Below are 23,584 nucleotides of genomic sequence, written 5' to 3'. Positions count from 1 at the left end.
TCCAGAGGAGACCAATAGTATAGTCTGGTTGTTGGGCATGTTTCACAACCTGGCTATTAGCAACACAAAGCATAACATGCTTCAAATTGCCACATTAATTCATTTAGAATCAGAATCAGATTTATTATCACCGCAAGTGTCATGAAATTTGTTAATTTAGCGGGAACAGTTCAATGCAGTACATGATAACATAGAAAAAAATAAATAAGTTAATAAATTCAGTAGGTGTAAATATGTATATTAGATAGTTGGATTAAAAATAGCGCAAAACAGAAATAATGTGAAAAAGCAAGGTAGTGTTCTTGGGTTGAATGTCCATTTAGGAATCGGGTGGCAGAGAGGAAGAGGCTGTTCCTAAATCACTGAGTGTGAGCCTTCAGACTTCTGTACCTCCTTCCTGATGGTAACAGTGAGAAGAGGGCATGCCCTGGGTGATGGGGGTTGTTAATAGACACCACCCTTTCTGAGGCACTGATTCTTGAAAATGTCTTGGATACTAAGGAGGCTGATACCCAAGATGGAGCTGACTAATTTTACAACTTTCTGTAGCTTCTTTAGGTCCTGTGCAATAGCAACCGCGCCCCCCCCCCCATTACCAGACAGTGATTCAGCCTGTCAGAATGCTCTCCACTGTATATCTATAGACATTTTCAAGTGTCTTAGGTGACAAACCAAATCTCTTCAACCTCCTAACAAAATAGAGCTGCTGTCTTGCCTTCTTTATAGATGCATCAATATGTTGGGACCAGGTTAGGTCCTCAGAGATCTTGACACCCAGGAACGTGAAATTGCCCACTCTTTCCACTTCTGATCCCTCTATGAGGATTGGTTCATGTTCCTTAGTCTTACCCTTCCCGAAGTCCACAATCATGACGAAAATCAAAGATAGACCTCTAGTTTCAGGCCCCAGGCACTTTGTCAGTATCTTTTTCCATGTATTCTGTCTGATCTGCTGAGTATTTCCAGCATTTTCCATTTTTTTATCATTGTGGAGTTCATGATTTTAGTTTCACATTGTCAGAAATATCCCCTTTATTTTGTAAATAACACTATTCTTTGCATTTCTGATCAGATGCCAAATGCACTTCATTGGCTTTGTATCTGCACTCGGCACAATAACAATAAAGTTGAATCTAATCTAATCTAATCTTTATTTTCGATTTATCACTGCTATTAAAAACCAACTTTTTTTTAAACTCTCTTTTCCACTTTTCATGAAGGGCTTAAAATGTTAACTGTTCTCTTTCCATGGATTCTACCTGACCCATGTTTCCAGCATTTTGTTCTTATTTTAAATATTCAGCGGCTGTACTTTAAAAACATTTCCTCCTATTTTTGGTAAATGTGACTCTGCATTTTCATTGGAGCATGCATTTGGCTGCATTGCAGGTTTCCCTAACATGCATTTATAGAGGGCATTCATGCATTTACAATTTTCCTGACAACTTCCTTCCATGATTGGCACATCTTTTATCAGAAGTCTGTTTCAGTTTTTTAAATCATTTATAATCCGATGAACATGTAACTTTTTTTGCAGGATTTGTTAGGCATATCTGAGAAGTTAATTTAGATGGGGGTGGTACTTGGAAGCCTATTGAAAACATCTGATGATGTGGTGACTGCAGTCCTAGTTTAGATCCATCCACATGAGGTTTGTATGGCAGAGCTGTGAAGTACGGTGCCAAGAACTGCAAGGGAAATATGTCTTAACCTTTCAATAATACTCATTTTGATCTTCAGGCATTATTAAAAACTGCTATTTTTGTGAGAGAATTGTCCATGTCACAATTTAGATTGTCCGAGCAGAGGAAAATTTCTTCAAGGTTGGCATTCCTGGAAGAGAAGAGGCAATGAATTCAACTGTAAATGAAAATCAAAACCAGAGCTATTGTTTCAAACCCCAGGCTGTCAACAGTTCTTTCCAGGTATGCTGCCTGTTTCTCCTGAGTGCTTCCAGCTTTTTCTGTTTTTCCTTCAGATTTACAGCTTGTGTAGTGATTTTGGCATTAATTTTGATTAAAAAGTAATTTTAATTTTGATTAGAAACTAACTTTGGGTGATGCATTGAGGTTGACCTTATCTGAGGGAACTGGATGTGAGAAAAACCTTGCCAGATTATGTGACCTCAAAATAAAAAGTCCATTCTCTTTCAAGACTGGTGTCAGCTCAAATAGAAACATGAGGAAAATGTCACTAATACCATATTAAAGGGATTCTCATCTCCACAATATTTTTTATTTTTGGACATTGTACAGACTAATTTCTAGGTCTTTTTAATCAAAGTGTTTTTAAAATGTATGAAAATATTGTTATTTGATAGTTAACTGTTTAATAGTATATAAGTAGAAAGTAGAGAACATAGGAAATGCTCAGCAGGTCAAGCAGCACCTTTGGAGAAATAAACAGAATTAACATGAACACAGAATTAATCCTTCCTTATCCATCCCTCCATACAAGGATCTAAACAGTCCTTTGAGGTGAGGCAGAGATTCACCTCCTCCAACCTCCACTACTGCATTTGGCAAGACCAAGGCGACTGCTTTGCGATCTATCTAACCTACATATTCCTTTCCCAGTCCTACTGGAGACCTAGGTTCTGTCTCTATTAGAGGATCCATTCTATTCTGCCTACCAAGCCCCTCAACCCACTGTTGCATAGATTCATTACTCTTCACCTCCTGGTTCCACCTGCCCATCACCCACACACTTTTTCATCTTCAGTTTTTTTTCTCCCTGGACCTAGTTTTCCTGTCCCCATGCCCATCTACCCATCAACCCTCCCTTGTTTGGTTCCATATTACTTCCCAGTCTATATCTCTACCTTAGTCCTCTTCTCTCCCTGACTCCATCAGCCCATTTTTTTCCTTATGTGTGTCCAACTATAATCACCCTGTCTCAAAACTCCTTCCTCCACTCCTCCTCCTGCTTTAACTGCCCATTATCTTCCACCTCACCTGGGTTGACCCACCACCTACTAGCCTATCTCACCCCTCCCTTTCACCTCTTTACACGAGCTGTCTTCTGTCTCCACTCTAAATCCTGAAGCAGTGTGTCAACTCAAAACGTTAACCATTCCTTTGTCTCCAGGGATGCTGAGTGACCCACTGACTGCCCAGACTCCAGCATCTGCAAGCTCTCATGTCAGCAGAATTAGCATCACAGGCCGAGGAAGTGGAAAACTGAGAAGGTAACTCTGCTGGGGAGCAGAAAACAAAGGGGTAACACACACAAACTGCTGGAGGGACTCAGCAGGTCAGGCAGCATCAATGGAGGTGAAAGGTCCTGGCCCCAAACGTAAACTCTTTATTCATTTCCATCAGTTCCTCCAGCAATCCGTGTGTGTTGCTCTGGATTTCCAGCGTCTGCTGAATCTCTGTGCTTAGTAAACAAAGGGAATGCCTGTGCTAGGGTGAAGATCAGATTATCTAGATAACATGAATGTTGCTGGTACCGTTTATGAGAAGGTGATAAGTATTTGTTACACACACAAAATGCTGGTGGAACGCAGCAGGCCAGACAGCATCCATAGGAAGAAGCACAGTCGATGTTTCGGGCCGAGACCCTTCATCAGGACTAACTGTTTGAGTCAAGTGATTAATTCAGTGATTTGACAGTCCTAGGATGGTAATTGGTATGGGGCTGGGGGTGGGGGGTGGAAATAGGGGTAATTGTTGCCACAGGATGGACTAATTTTACATCCTGTTCATTGTAGGACGTATCCTGTATGGCATAGGAGCCCACTGATGAGATTTAATTTAACTTATTCTAAATTTAATCCAGCACCACATCCTTATACACCCAATAGGATGGGATCTACTGGGCTTTTGGACTTAGAAAATAAAGTAAAACTTTTCAGATTTAACATTCCCAGAATCACATGCTCTAACTAGACATGAATAATATAAGATCTATCTTTTGGAACAGAAATATTGTGGTCAAAATGTTTCTGTCAGTGTTGATATCAATCATAGATAGTGAAGAATGGTGTCAGGTTAGCTAGAAAGTTGGGTGAGTGGTGGCAATGGAATTTAATCCAGGCAAATGTGCGGTAGTGCACTTTGGGGAGTCTGCTAGGACATATAGAGTAAATGACAGGCACGTTCAGATCACTGATGTACAGAGAGATTTTGGGCAACTCTCTGAAAGTGATGACACAGGTAGGCAGGGTATGAAAAAGGGATGGTATGATTGTCTTCATAGGCCAAGGCACTAAGCATAAGAGTTGTGATGTCGTGTCACAGCTGTAGACAGCACTTAAGAGTACTGCATACAGTTTGGTTGCCATATTACAGGAAAGATGTTTTAGCAATCGAGAGAGTGCAGAAGAGATTCAATGTGTTATTGCCTGGAATAAAAGCCTATTATGAGGACAGATTGGTTAGGCTGTGTTTCTTCTCACTGCAGCATAGAAAGCTGAGGAACCCTTACGCAGGTTTATAAAACTGAGGGGTCTTGATAGGATAGATAGCCTGGAATTTTTCCTAAGGGAGGGAAGTCTAGAATGAGAGAGCACAGGTCTAAAGGTGAGAGGTGAGAAATTTATAAGGGATCTGAGAGGAGCATTTTTCAAGCAGAGAATGCCAGAGCAGGTGGCAGGCACAGTTTGAAAGACATTGGACAGGTACTTGGATAGGAAAGGCCTAGAGGGATATGGGCCTAATGCAGGTATCATAGTCAGCATAGAGGAGGTGGGCCAAGAGGCCCATTTCTGTGCTGTACAGTTCTACAAATTTACTTAATTTGGTTAATAGACAATTTGCTCTTAGCTCTATAATTAGGTAAACAAAGTGTGAAAAAACCTGGTTTTGTGCTGTGATCCATAAAGGAAGCACTCCATTATCCCACCACACAGTTTTCCTCAGTGTGAGTTTGTGTGGTAATTTAAGCATGGTTTTCGTATTGTAAAACATATTGTGAACAACTCCATGATCTTCAATCCACCGTCCTGTGAAAGAAAACAAATGTAACTGCAGCTACAAAACCAACAAGGAACATCAAAACCAGATATATTCAATCAACTAAATAAATTGCAAACCACTGCTTTATAACCTGCCCTACTCTGAAATTATTAATACTTTTTAATAGTCAAAAGCTGAAAACTCCATATCACATTTTAAATCTGTGGATTTATTCTCCTATTCCATGCATTCTGGAGAAATTTCAGGGGCAACATGTTAGGACAGTCAGCAGCATTTCCTCCCACATTGCAAGACGTGTGCATTAATTGATGAAGGTGAATGGTATTATCTAGGGGGAAGTTGATAGGAATGTGGGGAAATAAAAAAGGGATTAGGATAAAAAGATACTAAATGGTTGGCAAAAACTCACTGGGCAGAATGGACTGTTTCTGCACTGTGTTACTCTATATCAGTGATTCCCAACAGGGGTAGTACCGCCCTCCAAGAGGGTGCTTACGTATCCTGAGGGGGAATTCAGGGAAATAGAAGACATCAGGGGATACCCAAGATTTATGGGGAGGATGGTAAGCACCACCCTAACTTGAGACAGGAGACCTGACCAACCGTTAGTGGAGCAGGCACTTCCAAAAAAAAAGGATCAGGCACTGGAACACAGGAAGAGCTATAGCTCTGCAGGCAGTGAAATAGAGCCAATCAGTGAACCTGCGAACCCCAAGGATTCCTCCTGAGGATTTCAAAGCAACCTTGGCTTCATATATGCAGGTCAAGAAACATCTTTGGGGATTATGAGACCTTAGGTGATTGGTCAATCATGCTAACTGGAATAATATAAAGGTAGCTTGCTGAACACCGGCTCTATCCCAAATAACATTCAGATTCCAAACTGAATCCCTGTCGACGTAGTTTCCGCTGTTGTGATTGTCTTCATCTTCGCCTTGCCGTTCCTTTGCGTGCCGCTACCATCATTCCATCCACGTCAACTCACCGCTGTCGCCAACATTGATGGGCATTTCCAGCTTGTGTTAATTTTTTATTTTAATTTAGCCCTACTAATGATGGATAAATATGTACGGTGCTATCTCTATGAGTCTGAAGGAGGTGAAGCCTTGAATTCTAATTCTGCTAGGAACCAATAGCTACAAAAATTGCATCAATACAACGTTACGTACCTGGAGTATGGTTTTATTCCATTTCTGTCAGATCAGCGACACCCCATATGTTTTTTTTTGTAATACTGTATTGTCAAATGAAGCCATGAAAGCATCAAGATTGCAGGAACACTTTCATAAAAGACACCCTGAAAAGGCTACTTAGGTTATTTCTCTGTTCCAGAAGATGAAAGAAACATTTGAAAAGTGTTGCACACTGGAGTCATTTGCCAAGAAAGCTAAAAATGACCTTGATAGTGGTCTCATTGCTTCTTCTAACATTTCCTAAATGACAGCAAAGTGTGGAAAGCATCATACAATTGGTGAAACATTAATAATGCCTGTTGTATCAGAAGTGTTCACCACTGTTCTCAAAATGGATACCAGTATTTTAAAATCAATTCCTCTAAGTAATAACTCTGTAGCTTGTCGTATTGACAAAACGAGTGAAGACATTGAGTCTCAACTATGCACAGAGCTACAAAAGTTAGAATTCGGGATGCAACTGGATGAGTCAACTGTACGAGACAATGAGACATTGCTGATGGCATATGTATGGTTTATCAAAAATGGAAAAGTTTATGAAGAAATTCTCTTTTGTAAGAAATTCAAAACAAATATCAATGAAGAATCAATCTATGAGGAGCTCAAAATGTATATTGAGGATAAAAGTATTTCAATTAGGAATATAATTTCTTGTGTAACCGATAGAGCACCATATACAACAGGTCGTCATTCTGGTTTAGTGGCATTTATGAAAAAAGAAATTCTAAGTCTGTTTGCAATCCACTGCGTAATTCATCGTCAACATTTCGCAGCCAAAAACCTCAGCCAGCAACTTTTTTCACGGATGACTCTTGTAATATCTGCTATCGACAAAATTAAAGCTCATTTACTTAATAGCAGAATATTTCACCATGCCGAGATGGTGCTGTACGCCATGATGGGTGGTCGGAATAAATGAAAAGGAATTGAATTTACTGAGGAGGGTGGGGAATGCTGTTGAGAGGCCAACCAGGCAGTCGTGGCATCAGGAATGAATTCACCTGGCACTCATAACGGCTGCCCGTATACCAACTCAACTGTGGAAGACTGCAGTTCCTCCTTTGGAGTAGTTCTGAGCCCCAGCAGGACCCATGGGAGCCAATCATGCCAACACTCATCAGTCAGGGAAGCCCTCAGAGCAGCCTTTAAGCAGTGGTGAAACCACTCACATAGGCCATTGGACTACGAAGTGGTGTTCTATATCCTAACACCAAGCTTCTAGACCATCACAGCCCAGAGGTCTGAAGAAATATCAGATGGGGTGCCAAACCAAGCAACCCAGGTGCTGATAAACGCCTGAGCCACATTGCGGCTGTTGTGAACTGATATGTAGGCCAGGTGCTGTAGCTGCCATGCAGAACAAGGGTTTGTTATTTTGGCCATCGCATGCTTGAGGGATTTGTGGTCAATGAACACTGTGAAATGGCCATATAGAGACCAAGAAGCACACGGTCAAACATGCTGTACTTCCTTTCGGAGGGACTAAAAGTACACTAAAAACCTTTTACATAATAACATCATCACGTCAGACCAGCCTCTTGAAGGGAAACCCCAACCCAGTGTTGGTGGTTGTGAGTTATGTACATTTCTCCCAATTACATTAACCCTACACAGGCAATGTGAATTGTATTGAACTGGTTTATTATTGTCATGTGTAATGAAATACAGTGAAAAGCTTGTCTTGTATACTGTTCATACAGATCAGACAATTAAACAATGTATTGAAACAGAACAAGGTAAAGCAATAACAATGCAGAACAAAGTGTAACAGCTACAGAGAAAGTGCAGTGTGGGTTGTCATGTGTGACGTCAAGCAGAGCTGCAGGACGGACGATACTAATGAGAGAGATAACGGAAGACAATGGAGAAACATTCAAAATGCTAATAAGAGAGAAGAGAGAGATTAACGAGAAAGAAACACAACTCCGATGTTGGCGTCTGCGACAGGCCGTTTGCTTTGAACCTGAACTGTTTGAAGTAAAATAGCAGGTTTGCAAAGGCACGGAACACACACGCCACGAGACCCTGGAAAGAGCAGTATGCCCCACAAGGTGGTGGGAGTTTGGAGGACCGGTTCGCGGGAATCGGTCAGAGGATCACAGGGTATAAAGGTACGATCGGTGGGAACCTGGTGTGTGTCCGCCCTTGCCTGGGTGCCGGGTTCACCATGGAAGAACGATCGTATCCGGAACGGAGGGGTCACAGTCGGTGACCACAGCTGGATCAGAAGGCATCGAAAGGTTTGCCTGAAACCAACTGCATCTCTCACTCTCTCTCTCTCCAACGGTACAACAACAGCGATTACTTCGAACTGCACTAGACTGAACTGAACTCTGCTTCACTTAAGACTGATCATTTTACCCCTAGACTGCAATAGAGCTTGGTTGATTCCTATTACCCTATTTCTGTGTATATGTGTATACTATCATTGCTAACCTGATACATTTATATCCTTGCAATTAGTGTACTGTATTACTTATTTCTTTAATAAAACTTTATTAGTTCCTAGTAATCACAGACTCCAACACGTGGTCCACTTCTGCTGGTTTGGCAACCCAGTTACGGGGTACATAACATAAGTGGGGATCTCGTCCGGGATTTTGAATGCCAAAATTAGGACTGGGTAAATTGATTGGGTTAAAATTCCCGAACGAAAAAAAAGGGCAAACAGCAGAAATGGAGATTGAGGAATTTCTAAAGGTACCAACCTTGGAGGCATTAGAGGATGCCAGGAAATCAGAATTGGCGACTGTTGCAAAACAGTTAAATCTTTTTAAGGGGAAGCCGACGATAAGGAGAACGGAGATGCACAGAGCTATCATTGAGCATTATGTATCTAAAGGTGTGTTTCCCCACGGGGAGCTGGAGGTGGTGTCTATGAGCAGACCTGGTGGGGAGGCAGTGCAGCTGCAGATGGAAAAATTAAGGCTCAAACATGAGTTCCAAATGAAGCAGTTAGAACGAGAAGAGAGAGAGAAGGAAAGGGCGCTTGAGCTGGAGAAGTTAAGGATGGCGCTAGAGAGGGGCCAAATGCTGGACCAAGGTGGAGGGTTCAGGGCGACCCAAGAGGTTAGGTTGGTTCCCCCATTTGAGGAGGCCGATGTTGATCAGTACTTTCTACATTTTGAAAAAGTCGCTGCAAGTCAGGACTGGCCGAGGGATAAGTGGGCTGTTTTGCTTCAGAGCGTGCTTAAGGGGAAGGCTCTTTTCTTTCTTTTTAAATCTTTTTATTGAGTAAGTATACAAAAAAGGTAAGCCATATAAACATTAATACAATGTTAAAGTATAATAAAATTCCAAAAGATATCAATACCAAAAAGAAATTACTACAAACAATGTAATTTAAACATAAGAAACCAAGATAACATAATAGTATACTAAATTTTATATATATCAATGGAAAAAAAAAGAAAAAAAAACCCCAAAAAAAAACCCACCGTGCAGCTAACTAAAAGCAAAGCAAAGCAATGGGCTAACTTGAAACCAAACAGAGTTAAACTTAAAATCACGTCCTCAATCCCGACCTCCATTAAAAACAGTGAAAAAAAAACAAGAAGGGTAAATATTACATTAAATGAAAATATCGAATAAAAGGTCCCCAAATCTGTTCAAATTTAAATGAAGAATCATAAAGGTTACTTCTAATTTTCTCCAAATTCAAACATAAAATCGTCTGAGAAAACCAAAAAAAGGTAGTTGGAGCATTAAGCTCTTTCCAATGTTGTAAAATACATCTTTTCGCCATTAAAGTAAGAAATGCAATCATTCTACGGGCTGAAGGGGAAAGATTACTAGAAATTTTAGGTAGTCCAAAGATAGCAGTAATAGGGTGAGGAGAGATATCTATATTTAATACCTTAGAAATAATATTGAAAATATCTCTCCAAAAAGTTTCCAAAGCAGGGCAAGACCAAAACATATGAGTTAAAGAGGCTATCTGCCCCGAACATCTATCACAGAAAGGATTAATATGCGAGTAAAAACGCACTAACTTACCTTTGGACATATGTGCTCTATGAACCACTTTAAATTGAATTAGGGAATGTTTAGCACAAATAGAGGAAGTATTAACTAATTGTAAAATCTGCCCCCAATCATCCACAGAAATGGTAAGCCCCAATTCCTGTTCCCAATCTACCCTAATCTTATCAAATGGAGCTTTCCTAAGTTTCATAATAATATTATAAATCATAGCCGATGCACCTTTCTGACATGGATTAAGGTTAATTATCGAATCTAAAATATATGTAGGAGGAAGCATTGGAAAGGAAGAAAGTATAGTACTTAGGAAATTTCTAACTTGTAAATATCTAAAAAAATGTATTCTTGATAAGTTATATTTATTAGATAATTGTTCAAAAGACATAAGGGAACCATCTAAAAATAAATCCAAAAACCGTAAAATACCCTTAGTCTTCCAAGTTTGAAAAGCGCGATCCGTAAAAGAGGGAGGAAAAAATATGTTACCTAAAATAGGAATCGCTAACCCGAATTGATTAAGATCAAAAAATTTTCTGAATTGAAACCAAATGCGCAAAGCATATTTAACTATCGGGTTAGAGACCTGCTTAAGACGTTTCGAATCAAAAGGGAGAGAGGAGCCTAAAATAGAACCAAGTGTATAACCCTGAACCGATTGTAATTCCAATGCTACCCATTTAGGAATAGATAGTATGTCCTGGTCAAGTAACCAAAATTTCATATGTCGAAAAGACCATTAGTATTCCAGGAGACAAAATTAATAATAGACTCCATAAATCCTAAAGTCAACCCACAACAAGGAGGATTGACGATAGGCGCGACCCACAAACCCGGAGAGGAAACAGAACATACAAAAGATACCGGGAAAAAGGACGCAACCAGTACTTCAATAATGTATATAGCCCAAAGAGAAACAAAATAAAACGTGAAGCCCCTCCCACCACAGGACCCCAAGGCAAAATCTAAAGCAGACCCGCCAGAAAGAAGCAAGCGCTAAAACTACCCCCGTGACTTCCGGTATACGCTCCCTAAAAAAAAAGGTATAAATATGAAAAAGGATCAGCTAATTGTAAAACAGTAAAAAAGTAAAAAAAAAGGTAGCTCAATTAAAATACACACAGAACAGAACAAAAGCCGGAAAATATATATTAAAAAAAAACCACAATAAACCTCAAACCCATGAATAGACACAGCAACAAGAAACAATAAGATTATTGACATAAAGTGGTTATAAAAAGCAAAACAGAATAAAATTTAAAAAAAACTACAAAATTTAAGGCCACACAGGAAATACGTAAGATGACAAAAGGGAAGTAACCACCCAGAATCCCCTGGGGAAAGAAAGAAATGACGCAGTTAAAAAGGAAGTTTAGCAACCATATTAAGAAATCAAAAGTAAACTTTTCTGCCCAAATAGGGCACGAAAAAGTTAAAACCAACCAATTCACAGCCTCCGATCAACGGAGATAATTAAAAAAAAGCAATTAAGATGTTGAAGATGAAAGTTGATCCAGATAACTCTGGGCATCCGATGGAAAATCAAAAAAACGAAGAGCTCCATCTGACATGCGAATCCTTAGACGTGCAGGGTACAGCAGCGCTGGTCTTAAATCCATCTTATAGAATTCCGACATCACGGATCTGTAACGAACCCGTTGGTCCCAGATTGGTTTACTGAAATCTTCCACGAATCGGAACTTAAGATCCGAAAAATCAATGAAACCTTTAGATCGAGCGAATCGAAACAGTCTCTCCTTGTCTTGAAAATAATGAAAACGTAAAATAACATGCCTAGGTCTATCTGACCTAGACGAATATGATGGGATTCTGTGAACACGATCCAGAAGCGGTGGTTGGTCAGGAAATACAGTAGGGAATGCATCTTTTAAAAGTTGAGAAAAATATTTCATGGGATTGTTGGATTCCACGGCTTCCCTCACCCCGATCATTCGTAAATTCTGCCGTCGCATTCTAGATTCCAAGTCAGAGTTTTTAAAAGTCAAAAAGTCAAGTTTCTTCTTCATTACATTAATTGTTTCTTCGATTTTCCCCATCTTAAGCTCACTTTGTTGCGCGAATTTTTGAAGATCAGATATAGCCGACTGATGTTCCGCAATACATGTTTGCATCTTATCAATTAAATCGGCAATTTTCTGGAAATTAGTTGAGATTTCCGTATGAATCAGGTCTTTAACAGAGCCTGCAATTTCCGTACGAATCATCTCCCTAACAGAGGTTGAAATTTCCCTCTGAATTAACTCCGATATCGCTTTCAAAGTCACCGGTGATTCAGTCGGGGGGAGATCCGTAGCTTTCGGTTTAACCGGAGGTTTACCATCCTTGCCGTTTTTCCCGTTCTTAGACATAGCAGATCTAAGTATCATCCAGTTGTCGGAGAATTCAGTTTAATTCAAAGTATTGTAAGAATTGATGCCTTAATGGTTAATTAAAGTATAGCTGACCATAGAGAAAAAAAACTCAGAGGTAATGGAGCGAGTCAAGAACGCGACTTCACTCCATGAGCGCTACCGGAAGTCTCCTTAAGGGGAAGGCTCAGCAAGCTTACTCAGTGTTGTCAGCAGAAGGTGCCCAGAGGTATGATGTGATAAAAGAGGCTATACTCAGGATTTATGAGTTGGTCCTGGAAGCATACCGGCAAAGGTTCCGGAATGTGAGGAAGCAGTGGGGCTGCACGTATTTAGAGTTTGCCCATGAGATGCAGATGTATTGTGAGCGTTGGTGCGCCTCGAAAGGGGTCACTGGGAATTATGACAAACTGCTACAGCTAATACTGACTGAGCAATTTAAAGGTTGTGTCCCTGAAGGTATGAGGCCCTATCTAGATGAGAAAGAGGCAGAAACCTTAGCCGCAACTGCTAAGTTAGCGGATGAGTACATGTTAACGCACAAAGTGAAGTTTATCCCGAGCAAGTGCTACCAGAAGGGTAGTCGAGAGGGTGGAGAAAGTCCACCGGAAAAGCCAGAAAGTAAGCCGGGGCCTAGTGAGAAGGATAAGGAAGACAGGAAGCAGTTTGGTAGGAAGTCTCCTGGGGTCGTATGCTATAATTGTGGGAAAGCCGGTCACTTTGCGTCCAGGTGTTTTGCCCCAAAGAAGGAGACGGGGAAAGGAAAAACGACAACTCCGACTGGCTGTATTGAGCCAGCAAACAAACCGCTAGGGGAGAAGAGGTCTGAGAGAGTTCAGGAAGGGGACGAGAAGTTTACTTCGGCTGGATTGGTGTCGGTGAAGGAGGGGTCAAATCCAGTTCCAGTACGGATCTGGAGAGACACTAGGGCTTGTCAGTCACTGATCTTAAGGAGGGTGTTAGACTTTAGTGCAGAGACCGAGACTGGGGAGGTCAGTGTGATAAAAGGCATTGGGAAAGGGACTGAAGCAGTACCTTTGCACCAGATACACCTAGAAAGCGACTTGGTCTCCCGACCGGTCATGATAGGGGTGAGGCCCAAATAACCAATGGAAGACGTGGAGGTCTTACTCAGTAATGACCCTGCAGGTGGAGATGTGTACCCAGCAGTAAAGCTGACGAGCAAGCCTGCCAGGACTGAGGACCCACCCACGGACTCACAGGTTTATCCCGTTTGCACAGTTACTCGGCGCATGTCCAGAAAGGCTGCCGAAGCCAATGTCGATTTAGCTGAGACGTTTTTACCAGCCTCGTACCAGGAGGGGTTAGAAAGTGAGAAGAAGGAGCATAGCGGAGCGGAAGGAAGTGAGGGAGTTGAGGTAGATTTATCATTAACGAGGAAGGAATTTATACAGGCACAGGAACGAGACGAGGAGCTGATGGTTTTGATGGAGACAGCTCTCTCCGAAGCAGAAATAAAAAGGGAACCAGTGGGCTATTATGTGAAGGAGGGAGTACTGATGAGGAAGTGGAGACCAAGTACCGTGCCCGCAGATGAGGAGTGGGGGGTGGTACACCAGGTGGTAGTGCCGAAAATTTATAGGGACAAGATTTTTGACCTGGCCCACAAGATACCCCTTGGTGGACATTTTGGGGTGAGGAAAACAGTCGATAGAATTATGAAAGAGTTTTACTGGCCGAACATGCGGAAGGATATTATTGAATATTGTAGATGGTGTCATTCCTGTCAGGTGGTAGGAAAGCCGAACCAGGTCCTGCCTAAAGCGCCCCTTCAACCAATACCCACTTTCGGGGAACCTTTTTCCCGAATAATTGTGGATTTTGTCGGTCCCCTGCCCAGAACTGCAAGTGGGCGAGAGTATGTGATGACTATGATGTGTGCCACCATCAGGTTTCTGGAGGCTGTGCCCCTAGCAAGCGTCAAGGCTCCCGCAGTGGTAAAGGCGCTTGTGAAATTTTGGGGCTGCCAAGGGAAATTCAGTCAGATCAGGGGAGTGTCTTCACAACTCACACATTCCAACGGATGTTGGATGAGATGGGAGCAAAGCAGATTTTGGCCTCCGCATACCACCCAGAGTCCCAAGGGGCATTGGAAAGATTCCACGCAACATTAAGGACCATGATTAAAACTTATTGTCAAGAGATCGCTAGAGACTGGGATGATGCTTTGCCCCTCTTGTTATTTGCCGTAAGGGACACAGTTCAGGAGTCACTGGGGTTCAGCCCATTCGAGCTCATCTTCGGTCATCAGCCCAGAGGACCTCTGACCTTATTGAAAGAGCAATGGTCCAGTCTGACAGTACAAGTCAATGTGACTCATTATGTTTTAAAATTTCATGAGAGGCTTAAAAGGATCTGTGACCTTGCCAAAGAAAATCTACGAAACTCCCAAACAAAAATGAAACAGTAGTATGATAGATGTTCCCGCGAACAAGTGTTTCAAGTGGGCGATAGGGTCTTAGTTCTGTTTCCAGTGGTAACCAACCCCCTCCAGGCGAGATTCCACAGTCCGTACAAAGTGATTAAAAAGATAGACTCTTTGAATTACGTTATTGAAACGCCGGACAGACGTAAGCCAACCCAATTAGTACATATTAATATGTTAGAAGCATACCACGATAAGAAAGCAGATCTAGTCGATGTTATCACAAAAATAAATGAGGCTGGGGTGCCAAATGATAAGGGGAAAACCCATCTTGAAAAGATAAATATGGTGCCGACCAGATTGGAGAACTCTATTGTTTTGGCCAACTTTGCTGATAAGGTCTCTCACTTAACCCCTGAACAGAGTGAGCCGCTGATAAAGCTAATTAACCGGCATGCAGATGTATGTCCGGATGTCCCGAGGCGTTGCAAGGGGATGGTATATGATGTTGTTGTTACATCAGATCAGCCTATTAAGCAACACCCCAATAGGATGAACTTGGAGAAGGGCAAGCGAGTGGAGAAAGAAATTGAACACATGCTAGCCACAAGTATTATTAGGCCATCCAAATCGGAATGGGCTTCTCCCTGTGTGGTTGTCCCGAAACCCGATGGGAGCATACGATTCTGTACAGATAACAGAAAGGTGAACGCCATCACAAAAACTGATGCTTACCCCATCCCAAGGGTAGACGATTGCATCGATAAAGTGGGGAGGACTAAGTACATCACAAAGATCGATTTGCTGAAAGGGTACTGGTGCGTTCCTTTAACTGACCGGGCTAGAGAAATCTCAGCATTTGTCACTCCATCCAGGTTATACGAGTATAATGTTTTACCTTTTGGCATGAAGAACGCCCCAGGGACCTTCCAAAGGATGATTAATTCAGTGATTAAAGGGTTAAAGAACACAGAAGCGTATATTGACAATTTAGTGGTCTGGAGTGACACATGGGAGGAGAACATTGTGGCAGTAGAGGGACTGTTTAAACAGCTGTCTGAGCCAACCTGACAGTGAACCTCGCGAAAAGTGAGTTCGGCCACGCTAAGGTCACTTATCTGGGATTTATGGTAGGACAGGGGCAGCTGGCACCGATACAGGCTAAGGTGCAGGCTATCTCTAAAGTCCCCACCCCAACAGACAAGAGAACCCTGAGAAGGTTCTAAGGGATGGTGGGGTACTATCGGAAGTTTTGCGAAAACTTTGCGGATATTACTCTCCCTCTTACTAAGCTCTTGCCGAAGAATGAGAAGTTTGTGTGGAATGACCTTTGTCAACAAGCCTTCGAGAGTCTGAAGGCGATTCTGTGTCACCACCCTGTATTGAACACGCCTGACTTTTCAAACCCCTTCTCCCTAGCAACAGATGCTAACGACGAAGCGGCAGGGGCGGTGCTGTCGCAGACAGACAAAGAGGAGATTGACCACCCAGTGGCTTATTTTTCTAAGAAGTTTAATGTCCATCAGAGAAATTATTCCACTGTGGAGAAGGAATTACTGGCAATCATTCTGGCATTACAACATTTTGAGGTTTATATTTGTCTGGCACGGAAACCACTGATAGTTTACACTGATCACAATCCATTAGTGTTTTTGGCCACAATGAAGGATAAAAACAAACGTTTGTTAAGTTGGAGCCTGGTATTACAGGAATTTGATATTAAGATAAAACATATAGAAGGAACTGACAATGTGATTGCTCATTGTCTGTCCAGGTGTTAAAACTTAAAGTTCTCTATATTAGCCGAATAGCTGATGACTACCTGTATATTAGTGTGTATCTTATAATGTGCATTCATGCCCATAATTTTTACCCCGGTAAAAATCCTTTTAAGGGTGGGGGGTGTCATGTGTGATGCCAAGCAGAGCTGCAGGATGGATGATGCTAATAAGAGAGATAACAGAAGACAATGGAGAAACATTCAAAATGCTAATAAGAGAAAAGAGAGAGATTAACAAGCAAGAAACACAATTCCGATGTTGGCGTCTGCGACAGGCCGTTTGCTTTGAACCTGAACTGTTTGAAGTTTGATGGACAGGTGATACCCCAGCAGGGGGATAAAAAATAGCAGGTTTGCAAAGGCACGGAACACACACGCCACGAGACCCTGGAAAGAGCAGTGTGCCCCACAAGGTGGTGGAAGATTGGAGGACCGGTTCGCGGGAATCGGTCAGAGGCTCACAGGGTATAAAGGTACGATCGGTGGGAACCTGGTGTGTGTCCGCCCTTGCCTGGGTGCCGGGTTCACCACGGAAGGACGGTCGCATCTGGAACGGAGGGGTCACAGTCAGTGACCACAGCTGGATCAGAAGGCATCGAAAAGGTTTGCCTGAAACCAACTGCATCTCTCACTCTCTCTCTCTCTCCAATGGTACAACAACAGCGATTACTTCGAACTGCACTAGACTGAACTGAACTCTGCTTCACTTAATACTGATCATTTTACCCCTAGAGCTTGGTTGATTCCTATTACCCTATTTCTGTGTATATGTGTATACTATCATTGCTAACCTGTTATTATATCCTTGCGATTAGTGTACTGTATTACTTATTTCTTTAATAAAACTTTATTAGTTCCTAGTAATCACAGACTCCAACGCGTGTTCCATTTCTGCTGGTTTGGCAACCCAGTTACTGGGTACGTAACAGGGTAAACAGTAAGGCGCATGATCATAATGAGAAAGATTGTGAGGTCAAGACTCCAACTTATTGCACTAGGTAACTATTGAATGGTCTTTTAACAGTGGGATTAAAAACTGTCCATGAGCCTGGTGGTACGTGCTTTCAGGCTTTTGTATCTTCTGCCCAATGGAAAAGGGCAGAAGTGAGAATGTTTGGGGTGGGTGGGGTCCTTGATTATGCTGGCGACTTCATTGAGGCAGTGAGAAGTGTAGACAGAGTCCATCGAGGGGATGCTGGTTTCCACGACAAGACTATAAGACATAGGAACAGAATGAGGCCATTCAGCCCATCCAACATGGCTGATTTATTATCCCTCTCAACTTCACTCTCCTGCCTTCTTCCAGTAATCTTCCGCACCCTTACTAATCAAGAACCTATCAACCTCTACTTTCAACATATGCAATTTCACAGGTTCACCACCCTCTGGCGAAAGAAATTCCTCCTCAGTTCTGTTCTAAAGGGATGTTCTTCTATTCCGACGCTGTACCCTCTGGTCCTAGACCCCTCCACTATAGGAATCATCCTGCCCACAGCTACTTAATCTAAACTCCAGCAAATTCAGACCCAAAGCCATCAAACACACTTCATATATTAACGCTTTCATTCCCCAGATCATTCTCATAAACCTCTTTTGGTGCCTCTCCAAATCCAACGCATCTTTTCTTAAAGAGCCCAAAACTGTTCACAATACTCCAAGTACACTCTGACCATTGCCTTATAAAGCATCAGCATTACATCCCTGCTTCCATATTCTACTCCTTTCAAAATCACCTCCCTCTAGTGACCCTCATTGTGCTGAGCTGTGTCCAAAATGTATACCCTTTACCACAATTAGAAACTGTAAGAATAAAACAATCATAATGATGAAAGGGAGCACAAGAGAGACTACAGATACTGGAAATCTGGATCAACACACACAAAATACTGGAGGAATTCAGTGGATCAGGCAGCATCTATAGAGGGAAATGAACAATCGATGTTTCGGGTCCTGGTGAAGGGCCTCAGCCTAAAAGATCGACTTTCATATCCCTCTAAAGAGGCTGCCTGATCTTCTGAGTTCCTCCAGTATTTTGTAAGCGTTGATGAAAATGGACAATGAGTAATAATCAGATCAATTTGTTCTTACCAAAATCTCCATCTTAATTCAGGGAGCGATTTAAGAGGGGGGAGAGAAGAGAAATGTAGTGGTAATTGAGGATAGTACAGTCAGGGGAATTGGCAAAGTTCTCTGTCGCAGGGATAGAGCATCCCAAAGGCTGTATTGTCTGCCTGGTGCCCAGGTTTGGGACATCTTACCTGACCTGCAGAGGAATTTGCAGTGGGAGGGAAAGATCCAGTTTTCATGGTCCACATGGGTATCAACGACATAGGTATAACAAGAAAAGAGGTTTGCCTGAGGGAATTTGAGCAGCTAGGGACCAACTTAAAAAGCAGAACCAAAAAAGTCATAATCTCTGCGCCATGAGCAAATTGGCATTGGATAAAGAAGATTAGAGAGTTAAATGTGAACTCAAAGTCAGTGAACCTGTGGCACAAATCAGTATAAAAGGGGTATGATTTAGGGGGCATTACAGAAACGTGGTTGCAGGGTGGAGAGGATTGAGAATTAAATAACAAAGGATATCAGGTAATATAGAAAGATAGGCAGGAAGGTAAGGGAGGGTGGGGTAGCACTCTTAACTAAGGATGAGATCAGGGAGATAGTAAGAGACGATATAAAATCTAAGGAGCAGAATGTTGAATCCATCTGGGTGGAGGTTAGGAATAGCAAAGGGAAAAAAGTCATTTGTAGGAGTTGTCTATAGGCCACTGAATAATAATATTACAGTGGCACAGGCAATAAACCGAAAAATATCTGAACCATGTAAGAATGGAACAACTTTTATCACGGGGGACTTTAACTTGCACATAAACTGGGTGAATCAAGTTTGTCAAGGCAGTCGTGGGGAGGATTTCACAGAATGCATACGTGATTGCTTTCTTGAACAGCATGTTACCAAACCTACAAGGGTGCATGATATCTTGGATCTGGTCCTGTGTAATGAGACAGGTAAAATTAGCAATCTTGTGGTTAGGGATCCTCATGGAATCCACAGTATGATTGAGTTTCTCATACAAATGGAGGGAGCAATTGTTTGATCTGAAACCAGTGTATTATGCCTAAACAAGGGAGACTACAACCGGATGAGGGAGGAGTTAGATAGGGTAGACTAGGAACACAGGCTATATGGTGGGATGGTTGAGTAGAAGATTTTCAAAGAGATTTTTCACAGTGCTCAACAAAATCATATTCTAGTTAAGAGCAAGGACAGTAAGGGTGGGGGTAGCCTGCCATGGATAACTGAGGAAATAAAGGAAAGCATCAAACTAAAAGCTTGTGCATACAGTCACCAAGAGTAGTGGGAAACTGGAAGATTGGGAAAACTTTAAAAAGCAACAAGGAACCACTAAGTGAGCAATAAAGAAAGGGAAGATAGAATATAAAATGTTTTTCTCATTATATAAAGTGGAAACGGGTGGCCAAAGTGAATGTAGGTCCTTCGGAGGGCAAGAAGGGGGAATTGATATTGGATAATGAGGAAGTGACCGAGGCTTTGAATGACTATCTTGTGTTGGCCTCCACGGTGGAGAACATGTCTAACATGCCAAAGAGAGATGTTATGGATGTGATGGGAGGTGAGGGCCTTGATACAGTAGCTATCAGTAAGAGGTAGTGCTGCACAAACTTGTGGGCCTAAAGATAGACAAGTCTCCTGGTCCTGATGGATTGCATCCCAGGGTACTAAAAGAAATGGCAGAGGTTGTAGTAGAGGCTTTGGTGATAATCTACCGAAATTCTCTGGACTCTGGACAGGTCCTGGCAGATTCAAAGATGGCGAATATCACACCATTGTTCAAAAAGGATGTAGGCAAAAGGCAGGAAACTATAGGCCAGTTAGTTTAACATCTGTAGTTGGGAAAATGCTTGAAGCTATCATTAAAGAAGAAATAGCAAGGTGCCTGTAAAGAAATGGATCCATAATGCAGATGCAGCATGGATTCAGCAAAGGCAGGTCCTGTTTGACAAACTTACTGGAGTTCTTCGAAGATATAATGAGTGCAGTGGATAGAGGGGAACAGATGAACGTTATTTACTTGGATTTCCGGAAGGCAGTCCATAAGGTGCCACTTTAAAGACTTATCCATATGATAGGGATGCATAGAGTTGGGGTGATGTATTAGCATGGATAGAGGATTGGCTAACCAATAGAAAGCAGAGAGTTGAGATACTTGGGTGTTACTCTGGTTGGCAATCAGTGGTAAGTGGTGTGCCGTAGGGGTCAGCAACTGTTCCCGATATACATTAACAATCTGGAAAAGGGGAACTTGTGTAGTGTATCTAAGTTTGCTGATGACACTAACTTGAGCGGAAAAGCAAATTGTGCAGAGGATACACAGAGCTTGCAGAGATCTATAGATAGGTTAAATGAGTGGGCAAGGTTTGGGCAGATGGAATGCTATGTTGGTGATGTGAGGTCATCCATTTTGGAAGGAAAAATGAAAGATCTGATTATTATTTAAATGGTAAAATACTGCAGCATGCTGCTATGCAGAAGGACTTGGGAGTGCTTGTGGTGGAATTGCAAAAGGTTGGTTTGTAGGTGCAGCAGGCTATCAAGAAGGAAAATGGAATGTTGGCCTTTATTGCTAGAGGGATTGAATTTAAGAGCAGGGGGGTTATACTGCAACTGTACAGGATGCTGGTGAGGCTGCATCTGGAGTACTGTGTGCAATTCTGGTCTCCTTACTTGAGGAAGGATATACTGGCTTTGGAGGCAGTGCAGAGGAGGTTCACCAGGTTGATTCCAGAGTTGAGGGGGTTAGACTATGAGAAGAGATTGAGTCACCTGGGACAGTACTCACTGGAATTCAGAAGGATGAGAGGAGATCTTATAGAAGCATATAAAATTATGAAAGGGATAGATAAGATAGAGGCAGGAAAGTTGTTTCCACTGGTAAGTGAGACTAGAACTAGGGGACATAGCCTCAAGGTTCAGGGGAGTAGATTTAGGATGGAGATAAGGAGGAACTGCTTTTCCAAAAGAGTGGTGAATCTGTGGAATTCTCTGCCCAATGAAGCTGTGGAGGCTACCTCAGTAAATATATTGAAGACAAGGTTGGATAGAATTTTGCATAGTAGGGGAATTAAGGGTTATGGGGAAAAGGCAGGTAGATGGCGATGAATCAACAGTCAGTTCAGCCATGAGCTTATTGAATGGCGGAGGAGGCTCCATGGGCCAGATGGCTACTCCTGTTCCCATTTCTTATGTTCTTACCTTAATGAAATCACTCCTGTGTTTCATAATGATCGTCATAAAAGAAAGTGCTGACAGGCCACTTGGCCTGTTTGGAAAGACAAATGATGAAATATGCCCTTTCATCCCAGTTTATTGCTTGGAGATCAGAGATTAATAGCATGATAATGTAAAATAATTTATAGTACAAAATAAATTTATTTGACTATTTGCTTACCTAATTTGTTCTGAGGGTAACTAAAAAGGGTTTTTAACCATTTTCAGTCCACCTCTGCATACTGTGGCTGCTGAGTACTACTAACAGAGCATACTATCTACTGATTTTCCTGCATCAACTTACTAAAACTCCTTTACAAAGCCACATTAAATCTCCAAAATCAGCAATGTTGACCAGAGGGGAAGCACCAATGCTTCCAAAATCGTACTATCCTGAAACAAAATTAGAAAATTTTGTTTACCCATTCAGTAAGTTGGGCAGTAATTATAGAAAGAGAAACAACGTTAACACTTCAGGCTTAAGACCATTCTGGTATAACACCTGGTTAAATAATTAAACATATTGAAGAAAATACAAATAATTTGAAGTAACATAAATTAGCATAAATCTGCTTTCAAATATATAGCCTCATAGATCCTGGATGCGAAGCTCAGTGATAAAGCAGTGTTACAAATTCAACAGCAAGATCTATCAACAAGTTCTGCATTTGATGCTCAACTGCTTAACAGCAAGTCCCATTCTTGTCTAAACTTATTTATTTACTGAGAGACAGCACAGAACAGGCCGTTCTGGCCCTTTGAGCCACGCTGCCCAGCGACCCCCGATTTAACCCCAGCCTAATCACAGGACAATTTACAATGACCAATTAACCTACCAAACAGTATGATGTCTTTGGACTGTGCGAGGAAGTCACGGCATCCGAAGGAAACCCACGTAGTCACAGGGAGAATGCACAAACTCTTAACAGACAGCGGCAGGAACTGAACCCCGGTCTGAGGTACCGTAAAGCGCTGTGCTAACCACTAGGCTACTGTGCCACCATAATAGTCATGAACAAAACAGTAAATTAGAAACATGGAGCCAGTTCAATCAACACTGAGAAAGATTGTTACTTTACTCTGAAATCCCACCTGTGATGGTTGTAAAATGTGAAGGCGATGTCATGGTTACAAAAGGTGGATTAATATACTTTGCCTTTACTCCTCTGGTCACCAAGTAATCCAGAAAAGGTGTCTCGACATCCTGATCATAATCCCAACGAAATCCATCGAAAGAAATCAACAGGAGTTTATTTGGCTTCTTGCTACTGTGAGTCTGGTGTATCGGCACACATTTCACCTCAATTACCAAGAAGCATATCAGTGCTGCAAAAATGAGAGGCTTCTTGCCAGTTCCCATGTTGAGCTTCAGATGAGGCTGTTCAACAATTGAAAGGGAATGACAAAATGACGGCTGGCAACTTGAAACAGTGCTGCTCTTAACGTGATTCCTTACGTGCTATCTTCTATCTTGATTTAAAAAGACAAAGATCAAGTTTGGTTTTATAATCTGAGTCAACATATTTTTCTGATAAATAACTTGCTCAATTGTACTCCACCAAGATATTTTTTTTCCTTTCACCACACAGAGGTCAGTATTTAAACCTGCATTGAAGGATAATGTTCCTCCAACCTGGGTATGGCCTCCTCTACTGCCACAATGAAG

At 41.9% G+C, this 23,584-nt stretch overlaps 1 protein-coding gene across 1 annotated transcript in view; it reads right to left on the bottom strand.

Annotated features, from left to right (window-relative positions):
* zgc:153896 (uncharacterized protein LOC569930 homolog) overlaps nucleotides 1-23,374 on the bottom strand; it is a 40,801-nt gene extending 17,427 nt beyond the window's left edge. The window contains exons 1-2 of the mRNA XM_063058780.1: nucleotides 23,011-23,374; nucleotides 4,800-4,945 (exon numbers count right to left, since the gene is read on the bottom strand). Of these exons, the coding sequence (XP_062914850.1) occupies nucleotides 4,800-4,945; nucleotides 23,011-23,278 (414 nt within the window). The 5' untranslated portion in view covers nucleotides 23,279-23,374. The remainder of the gene's footprint in view (nucleotides 1-4,799; nucleotides 4,946-23,010) is intronic.
* Between the last annotated feature and the right edge of the window lie 210 nt (nucleotides 23,375-23,584).

Source organism: Mobula hypostoma, chromosome 9, assembly GCF_963921235.1.
Source record: "Mobula hypostoma chromosome 9, sMobHyp1.1, whole genome shotgun sequence".
Classification (NCBI taxonomy): domain Eukaryota; kingdom Metazoa; phylum Chordata; class Chondrichthyes; order Myliobatiformes; family Myliobatidae; genus Mobula; species Mobula hypostoma.
Note: the sequence above shows the minus strand (reverse complement) of the source record. Positions and strands in the feature narration are given on the sequence as shown.